This window comes from Barbus barbus (assembly GCF_936440315.1).
Source record: "Barbus barbus genome assembly, chromosome: 34".
Taxonomy (NCBI): domain Eukaryota; kingdom Metazoa; phylum Chordata; class Actinopteri; order Cypriniformes; family Cyprinidae; genus Barbus; species Barbus barbus.
Window position 1 is genome coordinate 8335571 of NC_136762.1, and position 15888 is coordinate 8351458.

At 38.5% G+C, this 15888-nt stretch overlaps 1 protein-coding gene across 1 annotated transcript in view; it reads left to right on the forward strand.

Annotated features, from left to right (window-relative positions):
* Nucleotides 1-3144: 3144 nt before the first annotated feature.
* LOC306854198 (FRAS1-related extracellular matrix protein 2-like) overlaps nt 3145-15888 on the forward strand; it is a 78015-nt gene continuing 65271 nt past the window's right edge. Inside the window, exons 1-2 of the mRNA XM_079392021.1 lie at nt 3145-8074; nt 11067-11156. Coding sequence (XP_079248147.1) covers nt 3502-8074; nt 11067-11156 — 4663 coding nt within the window. The 5' untranslated portion in view covers nt 3145-3501. The remainder of the gene's footprint in view (nt 8075-11066; nt 11157-15888) is intronic.

Below are 15888 nucleotides of genomic sequence, written 5' to 3' on the forward strand. Positions count from 1 at the left end.
TCAATAAAAGTGCATTTCATGAAAAATTATAGCAATGTCTGTTTTAAATACACATGATAATGCAGACAAGCTATGTTTGGACTGCTGATTGTTTCACTGCTGCCTTTCATCTTTTGAGAACATCTGCAGCTTCCTACACATCCAATAAAACCAAAATAACCATTATGTTAAACACAGGGCAGCAGCTGGGTGATGAGAAACACTCCTAGAGCTTTCACTTTGCCCATTATCCTGAAGTCAGTGTTGGAAAACCTTTTTTTATTCTTCATGCAAGTAAAAAGTGAGAAAGCACTATACCTTATTAATTGTGTCATATATAATTGCGATCATTTAAGCATTACAAATAGAAAATTGCAAATCTCTAGAATGGACAATAGATCCAGAAATCAGCACTAGGCACCTCTAATCTGATCTGTCTGATTCACACTGGGGGTGTTGACAGGGCTGAATTCCTCGGTGATGTGCATAATTTTAAGCCTTACTGGAAACATCAGCCAAACAGCAGGATGCCAGAATAGTTGGCTGTCTGAGTTTGTATGACTGTGTGTGTGTGTGTGTGTGTGTGGATGGAGCTTTCTTTGTACATTTGTTTTTTTTACTCAGTAAGAATGTTTATCTCTCAGGGTTATTCAAAAATACCATTGATTGAAACTGGTCTAATGATATCATTTATGCTGTAACGGAGCCAACGAGACGTGAAGCGTACAGATCCATTTGCAAGCTTTTATTCAAAAACATGGTCAAACACAGGCATGGTCAAACATCAGTAGACAGGTATGTTGAGGGCAAGACACAAGAGTATTCTGAGAACATGCGTGGGTCATCGATTGGCGAACAATATCCAAAGGGCTTGACAATAGGGGTAATCCAAGTACACGAGCAATAATCCAAACAGGGGCAAACAGAGTCCAAAAGGCAAGATGATAGGGCAATCCAAAAATACAAAAGCAAGAATCAAAACACAGGTAAACAGGCTAGGCAAGACTAAGACTATACAACTAGGAGTGGCTCCGTAAAGTAGCTATCAGCTATGACTGTGATAAACGCTAAACAATTCTCAGCAGAGAGGAAGAGGAAGTCCATGGCTTAAGTAAGGCGTGTGATGGGAATCAGCTGTGTGATCAGTGCAATCAACTGTGTGTGTGTGTCATCAGTGCAATGGATGATGGGAACTGTAGTCCTTGGTGAAGTGCAACAGTAGTGTAGTGCAAGAGTCCATGTGGTGAGCGAGTGGTGAGTGAACGGAAGTTCATAGACCGGATTCGTGACATACGCTGAATTTTTCATAGATGATTTTACACTGATACATGTTAAAAGCATGAACAGATTTTTTAATATAAAAGGCAATAGCTGTTTGTATCCACAATATTTAATAAACCGCTTGCCTTTATAATTTACCATGCAAGTATTGTTGTATTTCACATCAGTTTAAATGCACTGATCAAATAAAATATAAAGATATGGTTTGTAAAGACCGCTGTTGAGTGTATCTTCACTCATCTCTCTCTCTCTCTATCTCTCTCTCTCTCTCTCTCTCTCTCTCTCTCTCTCTCTCTCCAACACCTGCTCTCTTCTTTCACATCCTTTGGCAGCTGCATGAAAAGATGTGCACCTCTTATCAGTCAATAAAACACATCACATGTGTGAAATGCAGCTATAGTCCCAAGAAACGTTTGACCTAAATAACTGACATGCCTGATTTAGAGTCTCATTTAGAGCGTATTCAAAAAACCTTAACTGGAATAGAACAATACAGGAATATTTTAATTATATCACAGATTATATCACTATGGGGGTTTTACATGTTTTTTGTTTGTTTGTTTTTTAATGCAGAAGACCCCAAATGTTAAAAAATATAAAGGCAGCTGAATGTTTTCATGTTTTCAGATGCATTTGTACTGTGTGCAAAACAGCATGCATTATTTTACAAAGACAGCATGTGGTTTACAAAATTACAGAATAATTGTCTCTTGTCCGGATTTATTTTGTGTTAAATCAACAGGGTGTCTTTCTTTCCAATATTAATGTTAGATTAACATCTTTGATTTTCTAAAAAGTCCAATTGACTATCTTTATATATATATCTGTATATATATATATATATATACCACAGTGAAGTTCATGATTTTCTTTTTCACCACCAGAGAGAGCTGGCACAATGCACAGCACCTATAATGCATGTCAGACCATTATAGAAAGGAAAAAGTCTTTACATAATCTTACCATTTTGTATTTGATTTCTGCTTTCTGACAGTTTTTCACTTTATTTGATACTGCCAAAGCCAACAGCATTCCCTCAACATGAAAAGCACCTGTTAATTTTTATTTTCACTCCATTTATTATCTGTGTCCTGTCCTGTTGCTGTCATTCTGTTGCACTGTGGAGCTTCTGTCACCAAAACAAATCCCTCGTTTGTGCAAACATACCTGGCAATAAAGCTGATTCTGATTCTAATTTATTTATTTATTTGATTATTTCATGAAAGTGAAGGACAATTTTTTTTATACATTTCAATGCATGATTTTCTGACCAAGTCAGTTTGATTGCCTTTGCTCTTATGAAGTGAAACATTCTCCTGCCCAGTGATAACTGTGCCAGATTCAATCAAGAAGTCTGAGGTAAAATGTGTGACTGTATCAGTCAGTCTTTTTTATTATTTTAGCTTTTCTAGAAAAAAAGTACATGAAAGCCATATAAATACTAGTTAGCTTAAAGGAAGGAATGCTAAAACGGCTTGCCATAATATACCCCAACAAGTCAATCCTTCTGAATTCATGCAGATCGGTCCCCGCTTGCCTTTGTGTGACACTGCATGCGACCAATCAGAGCACTCCGAACGCATTCCATCGTAACGTCAACCAATAGCGTGAGAGCGGGGCGTGATTTCCCTCTCACGGCTCCGCAAGGCATGAAGTTTATTCAGAGTGCGAGCTGCTCAAGGAGAATGATGCACCTTTGCGCGGATGCGAATGGGAGATTTTTCTGTTGCGCGCTTTAACTTTCTCATGCTACGGATTGTGCCGAACGTGTAATAGTAATTCTGGCTCGCATCACAAATGGCTCGGAGTATAACAGAGCAGCGGCAACGTAGAGCGTTTCATGTGCACTTGTTTCTCTTTATACTGACTTTGTTTCGCGATGCATCTGCACAGGGATTTGAGAGTTTGGGATTAACGTACGGTTTAAGATCTGAACTTTCAGAGGATGCTATTCTTGTCGCCAATAATGGAATACGGGTTCCTTTCGGCAGATCTGTCTATATTGATCCAATCAATGACCTGGTTACCCAAGTTCAGCCTGGAGACAAGTGCACCATAACAGTTCTGGATAATGACCTGCTGTCACAGAGACCGGGACAGCTGTCCCCGAAAAAGTTTCCTTGTGAATTTGGTCCCAATGATGTAAAATACTCGCATTTCGGATCCAGGAGCCCTTCAAAAGACAGAGTAAGAATTCAGCTCAGATATGATACTCAGACTGATACAGTCATCATTCCCTTTATGATGGAAGTTGAGGTGATTTTCACTCAGCTTGAGATTCTCACCAAACACATGCCTGTAGTTGTAGAGAAACTGCTTGGAATGAGTAATCCCCTTGATAAGAAAATCCTGGAGTTTACTTATGATAGAAATGCTCATTTATGTAAAGTTACATCTTTGGCCAGTGGCAGCTCATTACCCAGGTATGGAAAGCTGATTGATAATGGAAAACTGGGGAAACCTGTGGACTGTGATGAATTTGTCAGGATGGACATTCGCTATCAGCACACTTTTGCACATCGTTCTCCAAACCGAGATTATATTCCCATGTATTTAGAGTTACAAGACAAAGAAGCAAATGTACTGAAGCAAGAGTTTTTCCAAATTGTGGTGCTTATAAAAGAGGGTGAGGAAAACACAGCTCCTAAACCGAGTTTTGTGGCAATGATGATGATGGAAGTTGACCAGTTTGTAATGACTGCTATAACCCACGATATGCTTGCCGCTGAGGATGTGGAATCTAATCCTGATGATTTAATCTTCAACATCACTTCCCCGCTGTCTTTTGAGGAGGGCTACATTGTGAGCACGGATGACAGAAATTTGCCCATTACGTCTTTTTATCAAGCAGACCTGAAAGATCTTAAAATAGCCTATAAACCTCCCTCTGTGGATTCGGATATGGAGAGAATTTTCCAAATTGAGTTTGAAGTTGTAGACACTGAGGGGGCTATATCAGATCCCTTTGCGTTTATGATAGTGGTTAAGCCTATGAACACTCTAGCACCGGTTGTGACCCGTAACACTGGCCAACTGCTTTATGAGGGTCAGTCCCGGCCACTGTCCAGCTCACAAAACCTACAAATTAGTGACGAGGACAATTTAGACAATGTCCAAATCACAGTTATTAATGGACTTCGCCATGGAGAGCTCACAGTTCTGGGGTCCAGGAGAAAATTCTTTATCCCAGCAGATCTTGATGTTGGGAGCGTCATCTACCAGCATGATGGCAGTGATACATACAGCGATAATATCATTTTCAGAATGACAGATGGAAAAAATGAAGTCGAGTTTTTATTTCCCATTACAGTGGTGCCAACTGATGATGAACCTCCCATAATCAATGCCAACACAGGCTTAGTTTTGTTTAAAAACCAAATGATGCCCATTTCTCCTTTAATGCTTAGTGCAGCAGACATAGACTCTGAGGATTCAACTATTAAGTTCATCCTGGTGTCTCCCTACTCTACTATAGGAGAAGTCATACTTCGTCAATCAGATGCACCGGAGGATCCATCCACATGGAGGTTCAATTCTGAGGATGAGATGTATGAGAAAGTAGTGACAGAATGGTTCCAGCAGGACATCACAGAAGGCAAGCTGTTTTACAGGCATATCGGACCTCATAATACAAAGACCATCATGGACCAGTTTGTTTTCCGTGTGCAAGATGACAATGACCCACCGAACCAATCAGGCGAAAACTCTTTCATCATCAAAATTCTCCCCATTGATGATATCCCCCCAGAGCTCTATCCTGGGACCACTCTTCATGTGACCGTCCATGAGTACCAACTCACCTATTTCCGAAAGAAGTTCTTGCGCTACACAGACTTAGACTCAGAAGACAGGGACTTGAAATACACAATTACCCAGCCACCCACTGATACAGATGAGAACAGCCCTGGCATTCTAGGAAGCATCGTTTTAACTGAGAGTCCAAACTCAGAAGTCACCGAGTTCACTCAGGCACAGATTAATCATCACAAGATAGCCTACAAACCTCCTGATCTAGAGCTTGGAATAACCCCACATGTGGTGCAGTTCCATTACAAAGTTGAGGATACAGCGGGAAACAGCGCCAATGGAGTTTTCACCATATTTTTACAGCCTGTCGACAACAAGCCTCCCCAGATCACCAACACAGGCTTTACCATTCAAGAACGAGGGGCGCACGTCATCACACGTGCCGAGCTGGACACCACAGATGCTGACACGGACAGCTCACAGATTCTGTTTACAATCACCCAGCCTCCAAAGCACGGTCAGGTTAAGTACACTTTCACTGATATGACTAAAGGGAACTCATTCAATTTGGATGATATATCTAATGGCAGAATATCTTACATTCATAATGGTGATGAGTCAACCAGCGATTTCTTCCAGCTGGATGTCAGTGACGGCGTCCACGTTGTCACAATCACAGTCAGGATCAACGTGAAGCCTATTGACGATGAAGCACCAACCATCAGCCTTCCAGAGGGCACTATCGGTTCTTACATAGATGTCCTGGAGAACGGAGCGACTGAGATCACCACCAACGTCATTCAGGGTCGAGACGAGGACACTGATGACCTCAGGCTGACCTTTATTGTAGACGATCCCCCAGTGTTTGGTGAAATATTAGTGAATGGTGTGCCCTCCAATAGGTTCACTCAAGCAGACATCATTAGTGGCTTGGTAGTATATGCACATAATAGTGGAGAAATTGGCTTGACAACAAAATACGACTTCTTTAATCTTACGCTTACTGATTTGTCTGATGAATGGACAGTTGGGGGAAATAAAATCAAAGGGGTTCGTGTGCAGGTCACCATTTTGCCGTTGGACAGTCAGGCCCCTGAGGTCTTCGTGGGCCCCCAATTCACTGTCATAGAAGGTGAGAAAAATGTTATCGAAATTTTGCATATTAGTGCTAATGACATTGACACCCCTAATGATGACCTACTTTGCACAATTATTGTGCAACCCACCTCAGGCTACGTAGAAAACATCTCCCCTGCACCAGGCTCTGAAAAATCCAGATCTGGGATTGCCATTAGTGCTTTCACAATTAAAGACATTCGGGAAAACCACATTTATTACGTGCAAAGTATTCATAAAGGTGTCGAGCCAGTTGAGGACAGGTTTACTTTCAGGTGTTCAGATGGGATAAACTTTTCCGAGAGACACTTTTTCCCAATCGTGATAATCCCATCCAATGACGAAAAGCCAGAGATCCATATGAGAGAGTTTGTTGTGATGGAAGGCATAAACATTGTGATTGACACTCCAATATTAAATGGTGCTGATGCTGATGTTCCAGTGGATGAGCTCACGTTTATCATTTCAAAACCTCCGAACCATGGATATATCCTCAATCAGTTAACCTCAGGCACTATTCCTGTCACAAATTTCACTCTTGATCAGATACGAGAGGCTTCAAGTATTGTCTACGAGCATGATGATTCAGAAACCACAGAGGATAGTTTTGATGTTCTACTTACTGATGGCAAATTCACAGTGGAGAAAACCGTCATGATTATGGTCATTTTGGTTGATGATGAAACACCAAGGATGGCGATTAATGATGGCCTTGAAATAGAAGTAGGAGAGGTGAAAATAATCAACAATAAAGTTTTAAAAGCCACTGATCTAGATACAGAAGACAGCATTCTGACCTATATCATCCGTTATGGTCCAAATCAAGGGTTTTTACAAAAGCGAACACCATTTGGAACATTTGAAAACATAACTGTTGGAATGAACTTCACACAAAATGAGATCGACCAAGATATGATAATGTACATTCACAATGGACAAGAGGGAGTTCGTGACCTTATCAAATTTGATGTCACTGATGGCATTAACCCTTTGATTGACAGGTACTTCTACGTAACTGTGGGTGGAATAGACATGGTGTTTCCTGATGTGATCAGCAAAGGTGTTTCACTGAAAGAAGGAGGAAGGGTCACTCTAACCACAGACCTGCTCAGCACTAGTGATCATAACAGCCCTGATGAACATTTGGTGTTCACCATCACACGTGCCCCTATACGAGGACACTTAGAGTGCACTGATGCGCCAGGGATGCCCATTAGTTTGTTCACTCAGCTTCAACTAGCTGGGAATAAAATCTACTACATCCACACTGCTGATGATGAGGTGAAAATGGACAGCTTTGAGTTTGAAGTGACCGATGGTTACAATCCTGTGTTCCGCACCTTCCGTGTGTCCATTACGGATGTGGACAACAAAAAGCCTGTGGTCACCATTCACGGACTGGTCATTAATGAAGGTGAAAATAAGTTAATCACTCCTTTTGAGTTGACAGTGGAGGACCGTGATACAGTCGATCACCTTTTAAAGTTTACAATTACCCAGGTTCCTGTACATGGCAAGTTGCTGTTTAACAACACCCGTCCTGTCACTTCCTTCACCAAGCAGGACCTGAATGACAACATGATACGTTATAAGCACGATGGAACAGAGTCTGCCTCCGACAGCTTTTCGTTTACTGTTACCGATGGAACTCACACAGACTTTTATGTGTTCCCTGACACGGTTTATACGACTCGCAAACCCCAGATGATGAAAATAAGTATTTATCCGGTGGACAATGGAGTTCCACAGGTTGTGACTAATAAGGGTGGTACAACATTAAGGATTCTCCCTACTGGTCACCTTGGGTTCCTGATCACTAGTAAAACACTAAAAGCAGAGGACAGAGACAGCCTTCATGGAGCAGTGACTTTTAAAATGACTGTGGCTGCTGAACATGGCTACCTCATTGACTTGGGGAAAGGCAATGCTACTATCACCACATTCACCCAAGGTAGGTTTTATTATGTCAGTTTAATACAATATGCTGTGTTCATTAAAAAAAATGTTTAAATGAATTAATGGTACTGGTAGATTAATGCTTAGTGTATTGGAATAGTATGTGAGAAAATACTGGGTTAACATAAATGTGAGAATACTGTATTAAAGGGATAGCTCATGCAAAAATAAAAATAATGTGATCATTTATTCACCCCTATTTCATTCCAGACCCAAATGACTTTCTTTCTTTCATGCACAGAAAGTGATCTTTTTGAAGAATGTCTTGGCTTCTCATTTCCATATAATAAAAGTGAATCTGGAGTGAGTCTGTCAACGCCTGCTTGAAAAGAAATAAATAAATCAACACAAATATGCTTAAAGTTGTTTACCATCTGATCTCCCAGCCAGATCAGAGGAAAAGTCCCAAAACCCTTCTGAAACGGACTAGGAGACTGACAAACAAGCTTAGGTTGTTTTATTATTATTTTTATTTATTTATTTTGTTCAGCAGGACAGTTACAAAATAGCAAAAAGGCACTATTAAATTATCATAAAAGTACACTACACTGGTTTAGTTTGTCTCACAACCAAATTACATAGATGACAACAGTTTTGACAATGATTTGAGAGCTAGTGCAGATGGAAAGATTTATTTATTTTTTAGTAAAAATGTCAGTCTGTTCATCACAGAGCTAACATATGTTTCAGAAGAATATACTACATTTAAAGTGCTTCTTTCATTTTGGAACAACAGCATATTTCATTTTTATTATATGGAGAAGAGCAACCTGGGTAGGAGGGTGAATAAATTACAGCAATTTTCATTTTTGTTTGAACTATTTTATGATCTAAATAATAAGTCTTACAATATTCTAAGATATCTCCTGAAATATTGAAAGGTAATCTGGAAAAGTGCACACATTGTGACACAATGCACACAAAACGTTTTTGCCTTCAAATAAGACCTATATAGTATTCATGGGTAAAATAAGTCTTTTTCACCAACAGAGAGTACAAAGCAAACAGTTGTTATTCCCATAAAATTACAGTAAAGGCCTAAGTTCTCAGACATATCAGAAAAGCCTTAATATAGTTGTAAAAACTTGTAAATGTCAAAACTAGCAGGGGACATGCCACTGTGCTTCCCCTTTCTAAATAAACTCCTTTTTTAGGATTCTCTTTGAATATTTCAAGGGAATTTAGCACAGTTGGAGGTGGGGGTGTGGGCTACTGACAGTAAATAAAGTTGTTGCTCCCTTGTGGGCATTTGAAAATGATGGGTTTACATTTTTATGAGCTAGCCGCATTGAAGAGAAATGTTTTGACATCAAATATTGAAGATAGGCTGGCACTGTGGATGTAACACCCTCTCGTACAAAAAAACACGTACATGAAATGCACTCCAAAGACTGAGCACAAGAGAGGGTGGTGGAGAAATTAATAGATGGGTGCCAGTTGGAGACCTGCTGCTCTTTGTTGCTCCTTTCAGTCAGAAGGGAATTGATGTGCCACGGCTTCAGTTCTTCATATTTCTTTCAGTCTAAATTAAACACTGCCCAGCTGATAAATCTCAGACATAATGTGGTTTGGTGCCTGCAGCTCTCTGTGCAGGAGCAGATGGGCAAAATGCCCTTATTAGAAAGTGCTTTTCAACCTGGTTCATATAGAACCTGTCCCAAATGGCACCCTACTCCTCAGAGTTTGACACTTTTACACATGGGCTATTGGTAATGGTTCCTGTGGCGTTTAAGTGGGCCATTTGGGTCAGGGCTACACTTTTAGGACAAAAATTGTACATTTAGGAGTGTGCCTTTGTACCTTCTCTACCCCATAGTGTGCATTACTACCTTAAGAGCAGTGTTGGGGAAAGTTACTTTTAAAAGTAATGCATTACAATATTGGGTTACACTCTTAAAAATAAAGGTGCTTCACTATGCCATAGAATAACCTTTTTGTCTAAATGGTTCCATAAAGAACCTTTAACATCTGAAGAACCTTTCTTTTTCACCTTTCAAAGGTTCTTTGTGAAGAAAGAAGGTTCTTCAGATTATAAAAAGGTAAGAAAGAAATGGTTCTTTGTAGAACCAAAAATGGTTCTTCTATGGCATCGTTGTGAAGAACCTTTTAAGCACCTTTATTTTAAAAAGTGTACTCCATAAAAAAGTAACTAATTATGTTACTTATCTACTGTTTATGGAAAGTAATGCATTACGTTACTTTTGCATTACTTTTTGTCACCTGGGCTGGGCTTACTTATTTATTTTTAATAACAAACAAGGGCAACTATAAAAGCCCTTTCGCTCCAAAAGTGAAATTAATAAGCATCAGGCTGAAGGAAGTGCCTCTGGTCTGCACCTCACTCCCAATTTCTCTCAACATGGGAAAGGAGAGGTGAACAGTAACTGAGATATTTTCTTGTAAATTTAAAAGTAATGCATTCCTTTACTAGTTACTTGAAAAAAAGTAATCTGATTACGTAACTGGTGTTACTTGTAATGTGTTACCCCCAACACTTCTTAAGAGTAATGGGAGTCCAGCAGCGACCCACAATAAAATCCAATTATTCATTTATTTATTGCTTTAGTACAATGATAACACAATTACCAATTACTGAATTTTTTATATCAGACACATTACTATTTTTTTTCTTACCGGTCCTAATTAGTCTTAAAATATACTATAGCTGCCTTCATAGTTTTGGATCCTTCTGATTGGGGTCATATTTGGACATCCCTGACAGCAACAAGTTTGAAAACTCTTGCCTTAAGATACAAATATGCATCTTATTTGCAGTATATAAGCTATATGTGAATATTCTAAAAATGTATTAACAAATCTCTCTGGAGTACTTGATTTTGGTTGGTCAGTTGTGTCATTCTGAAAATTCTGAAATGTTTAATAAAATGGATCTTGATGTAGTATTTTTATAAAGTGCATCCCAACTTAACTTAGAGTCTAATATAGTTTAGAAAGTAAATAATCCTTTTGAATATTTCCTCCTCCAGCTGACATCAATGACATGCATATATGCTATGTGCTTCGAGACGGAGACAATGCCACAAGTGATGCATTCCACTTTTCCATCGAAGACAGTGGTAAGATATTTCAACCTCTTTTTATTGTTTTGGCCTCAGGATGTTTAAAATATGACTGGTGGGATTACAGACGTGTGCATTCCTATCTGCATCATCCTTCATTTCTTTGTGTGCTCACCCAGTGCTTGTGAAGGTGTGACTGTGCGAGAGCAATAACTAGAATCTGTGCGCGTTAGTTCCATCTGGGATGTCTTTTGATTGACACGTTGGCATATTGAACTGGAAAACTTTAAGAGCTTTGGTTGGTTTTTAATCATTTTAATGAAAAACATTTTTCAATCTCAAACTTTCTCTGATGGGTTGAATGAAACTGTTCAATTATAAACCTGCCAAGTGCACTTAGTACCCAGCGAGGTCCCAGAAAGCATTATTAAGGACTTGCTTGACTGCCAAAAAAATTAAAGCTGATATGTTAGAAACAAGTGCTCCACTTTGAAGATGACTTGCGTGATTAAATTTTTCATCTATATTTAGCCACCATAATATCATTTGAGAAGGGTGATTGTCTGTCTTAATGACCGCCATTGTCAGGCTAATTAGGTAATATCAAATACGTTTTATGATAGTTTTGTTTGAAATTCTGATAGATTAGATCATTTTTTTTACAAAGATCAACTCCATTCCCTTATTATTTGATTTTCTTGTAAATCTATCATCCTACTTGTCTTTCGTTCTTTATTTTTGTGTACACAGCCCACATGAAAACATTAAAGGCTTCCGATTTTATGCATGCAAATGCCAATCTCTTGTTTTAGTGGGCTTTGAGGGTGCCTTACGTTTCAGAGACCCTCCTGACAGCCTGTTCATTGTTCTCCTACGCCATGGCTATAAAGAAACACGCTGTTTTGTGATGGTTTCTCTTTTCCCATGAATATGAAAAAAATGCTCTCACCTCCCACTCCCAATCTTCTGTAACCACAGTGGAATCATCCGGTGAAAACCAGTGTCATTTCACACGGTTCTGTATGGAAAATGTACTGTAGATAGATAGAGGATGGGAGAAGAATAAATGGAAGTGTTTTGCATGGTTTAGTTCGGTCAGTATGTTCTGCAATGTGAGTTTGAACTCTTCCTGAGTAGGTTAATTTGTTAATATTTCGCTTTCTATCATAAAAGCATTAGATGAAGACTGACTTAATTTTTATGGATTTGGCATTCAATGGTGTTGTTCTAGGTGCATGCTAATTAGATTATTCATTCGCTGAGTCAATTGACTGGCACAAAGAGTCTGTGACTAACAGAATTTGGCACGAGGTTTGTGTGTCTTCTGAAGTTTGGCAATTATACAATGGGATTCTGCAGAATGTTGTCATACGCTCCTTTCAGAAAGGGCTCAAGATGCCCTCATTGTGTCTTGTGGCACTTGTTTGTTTTCTAAATGAAGTTTTCTCTTTTTCATTTTACGGCTTGTCAAATGATTAGGAATTCTGTGCTTCTTCAGTTATTATGTCTCTTATGCTCATCAAGACTGCGTTTATTTGACCAAAAATACAGTACAGCAGTAGTATCGTAAAATTGTGCTGCTTAATGTTTTGTGGAAACCATGGTAAATTTTCAAAATTTTTTGATAAGTAGAAGGTTTAAGAAAACAGCTTTTGTTTGAAATCAATTTAATGCATCCTTGTTGCATAAAGTAATTAATTTCTTTTAAAAAAGAGTAGCCTACTAACCCCCAAAATTGGAGTATCTTACATATATAAAAGTTTGTTGTGTTAATTTATGTGTCTACTGTAAGTAGGTACTGTAAGTTACCTTGATGTTTCTTTTTTCACATATAACATGTCTTTTAATAGAATTTTCTTAGTGGCAAAATTGTTAGTTTGTTAGAAACGATGCCTCAATTGAGGGATGTGGGTTAGAAAAAGGAGCTTGATTTCCAAATGCCAAGAAATGCTGTATTTATTCAGTGTGCAACTCCCTAGAATGGTTTGCACCTCCTTAAATAGACAGAATTTGTCCTCACCCTCATGAAACATCCATGAAATGGACTTGATAAGATCTAGAGGCCCCCCTGGACCTGGAGTATGCCTTAACAGCTTAAGCTTACCGGTGAGTGCTCATGTTCCTTACATGTTTAAAATTGTGCCCTCCAGGTGAACCAATGAGCAAAAAGACACGTTGAGGGAAAGCTGAAAACCAGCCCAGGACTTTGCTTCAATGTGGTCAGTTTTTCTCACCTATAGTGGAAGTTGTTAACTTAATCGTATTGGACGTTTTCATTAACCATTTATTAGTCTTAGCACCATCCCAATTCCCTACTCATTTGATTTATTTTGGGGCTTTTTCATACTGTGTAGCCTTGAAAGTACACATATTCGGATGCAGGGAGTGTTATTAGATATTCAACCTGACCTGGAGTCAGTTTTCAGAATTTAATTTGTGAACTGTTTGCTTATGAAATTCTAATACTGGATCATTGATAGCGAGGCTGCCAGGCTGCTGATGTTATTTGTAGGCATGAGAGCCACTGTGGCAGCCACACTAATTCCCCAGGTACCCCCTGCGGCTATTTCAGAGGCTGTGTATCAGGCAGCCGTGCTGGATTGTGTGTGTTCAGACACAGCTGTACCATGTCATGTTCCAGTAGCCAAAACCACTCTGCAGGTAGTGTTAATATAGGAAGAAAGAAAATGGAGATGAATCCAAGGGGCTGTTTAGGCTTTATCTTAATGCAACACTGCAGTACAGCTTATACAGGTTGTAAAATAGGGCATCTTTGTTGCTTGTAAAGATTAAGCGTTGGTTTATTTAATGTTTATTCAGACTAAGCCCAATAAAGTCGAGAAAATGCTTCTAGTTGTGTGGTCAGATTAAGCAGTTTGTTTTATAAGGCACTGCTATGCCTTGTCAGATAAATATGTTTTAATCTCAGGCATGAGCTGTTTGGAAATTTAGCCGGTCGTACTGGAAAAAAACATCAGTTTTCCCAGTCAATTCGCTTGAGGGCTTGCTTTCAGAATCATAATCAGATTGCATGTCTTTAAGTTACAAATACAGGGAATTTGGCGACAAAGAACACATGCCATATCCAGTACTCATGATATAACATTACATATACAGTACATATATGGGTGTATAAATGCATTATACAATAGATGCATGTAGCCAAGTCTGTCATTCATTGAGTGAACTGAATTATACAAATTTAGATGCATCCAGTTTTATTAGTACTAGCATTTGATTTAAGTATGATTTGACTTTAATTGCAAAAGACATTTATGGTAAAGTGGTTGACAATGTCAAAATGAATTTGTCGCCAATAACCTTTGTCCTTCTTCTACTCTAATGGAGGCCAAAATACAACTAGTGCAGTAATTAATCAACATCATTTTATGAAACGAGTTGAAATTGCCCTTCAAATTAATGCTGTTAGTTGGCAGCAGATTCTTTAGTAGAGTTGTCCTAAAAGCAGAGTAAATGACCATTTGGCTCAGATTCCCAATGAGTAATATAACTGGTCTCCAGAGGATTATTAAGTTTGCAAACTTTGACACAGATATCAGCAGGTGGTTAATGAAGGATTCAAAGTTGATGATGGTTATTGGATGATTCCAATTTCTTATTATTTGGGGAAGTGGTTACATTGCCAAAAACATGCCAGATGATGAATGCTAGAAGATGAAAATGCCAGTAGATATTATGCTTTTGAAGAAGAAATGAGAGATAATGAAAATAATATTGGATTATAAAAAAAAGATATACCACAAAATTATGATTTAGACTTTTTCTTGTATAATTCTGTCCTTATCACCAGTGGTACAGTACATGACACATTAGTAATGCACATTTTATTTGTTTTAATTCTGGTATTTTTAATAAGTTTTATATTATTTATATTTTTATTATCTATGTTTAATAAAGCTTTGTGCATATGAGACTAATGCAAAGTCCATGTTCTTTGGCAAAGTGGGATGCCAATGTTCTCTGCACTGATCCGTGAAAATAAAATGTAGTTTGTGACCTAAAAATAGAACAGCAAAAACCTGAGGTGATTTTAAATTTTTTTTTTTTTTTTTTTTGCCTTCAATTTAAGATGTGGATGCTCGGTTTTCTGAAGGCAAGTTTAAGAATGGCCTGTTTTGAATCTGAAGTGCTTCGAGCACTTTTAGACAGTTGGAAGGATTTTAAAATATAGATGTGTTTGAATTAGGTCGCAAGATTTCCATATTAACATATGCAATTCTTTTCTAAATGTTTTCATTGTGATATTTGTATTTTAGTGGCTTGCTGGTGTGATGAATTGCTGAGTCCTTGCACAGATCTGTCAAGGGACTGATGACGGTCTTGTAGCGCCGTGATTTATTTTAGCTACAAAAATGCTCACAGCCTTCAATGAGAATAGAGGGAACATTGTTGTGACTACGTGGTTCTGATTTGATCAAAAGTACTGAGAAAAAAAAAAGTTTGAAAAGCACTGTTCTGCCTTTTTCAATTCCCTCTGGGTTGTTCAATACAGTTTCAGACGAACACTGCTCAACAAAGAACAGATGAATATTACTTGTCATGTTGCCAAATACACTTGAAAAATAGCACAGTTACCTGAAGGCTCCTCATGAAATCCTCAGTGAAGTTTTGTGAAATGTTTGTCTGGCCTCACAAATAGTCTAGCGTCTCATTTAATGTATTTGAGGTAGACAACAAAGTCTTGGTTTTGTTCTGACCTTCTCATTTTTGAGAAATAATACTCTCTCTCTATCAGGTACAGCGTTCTTTACCACATTTTTGCATTTGT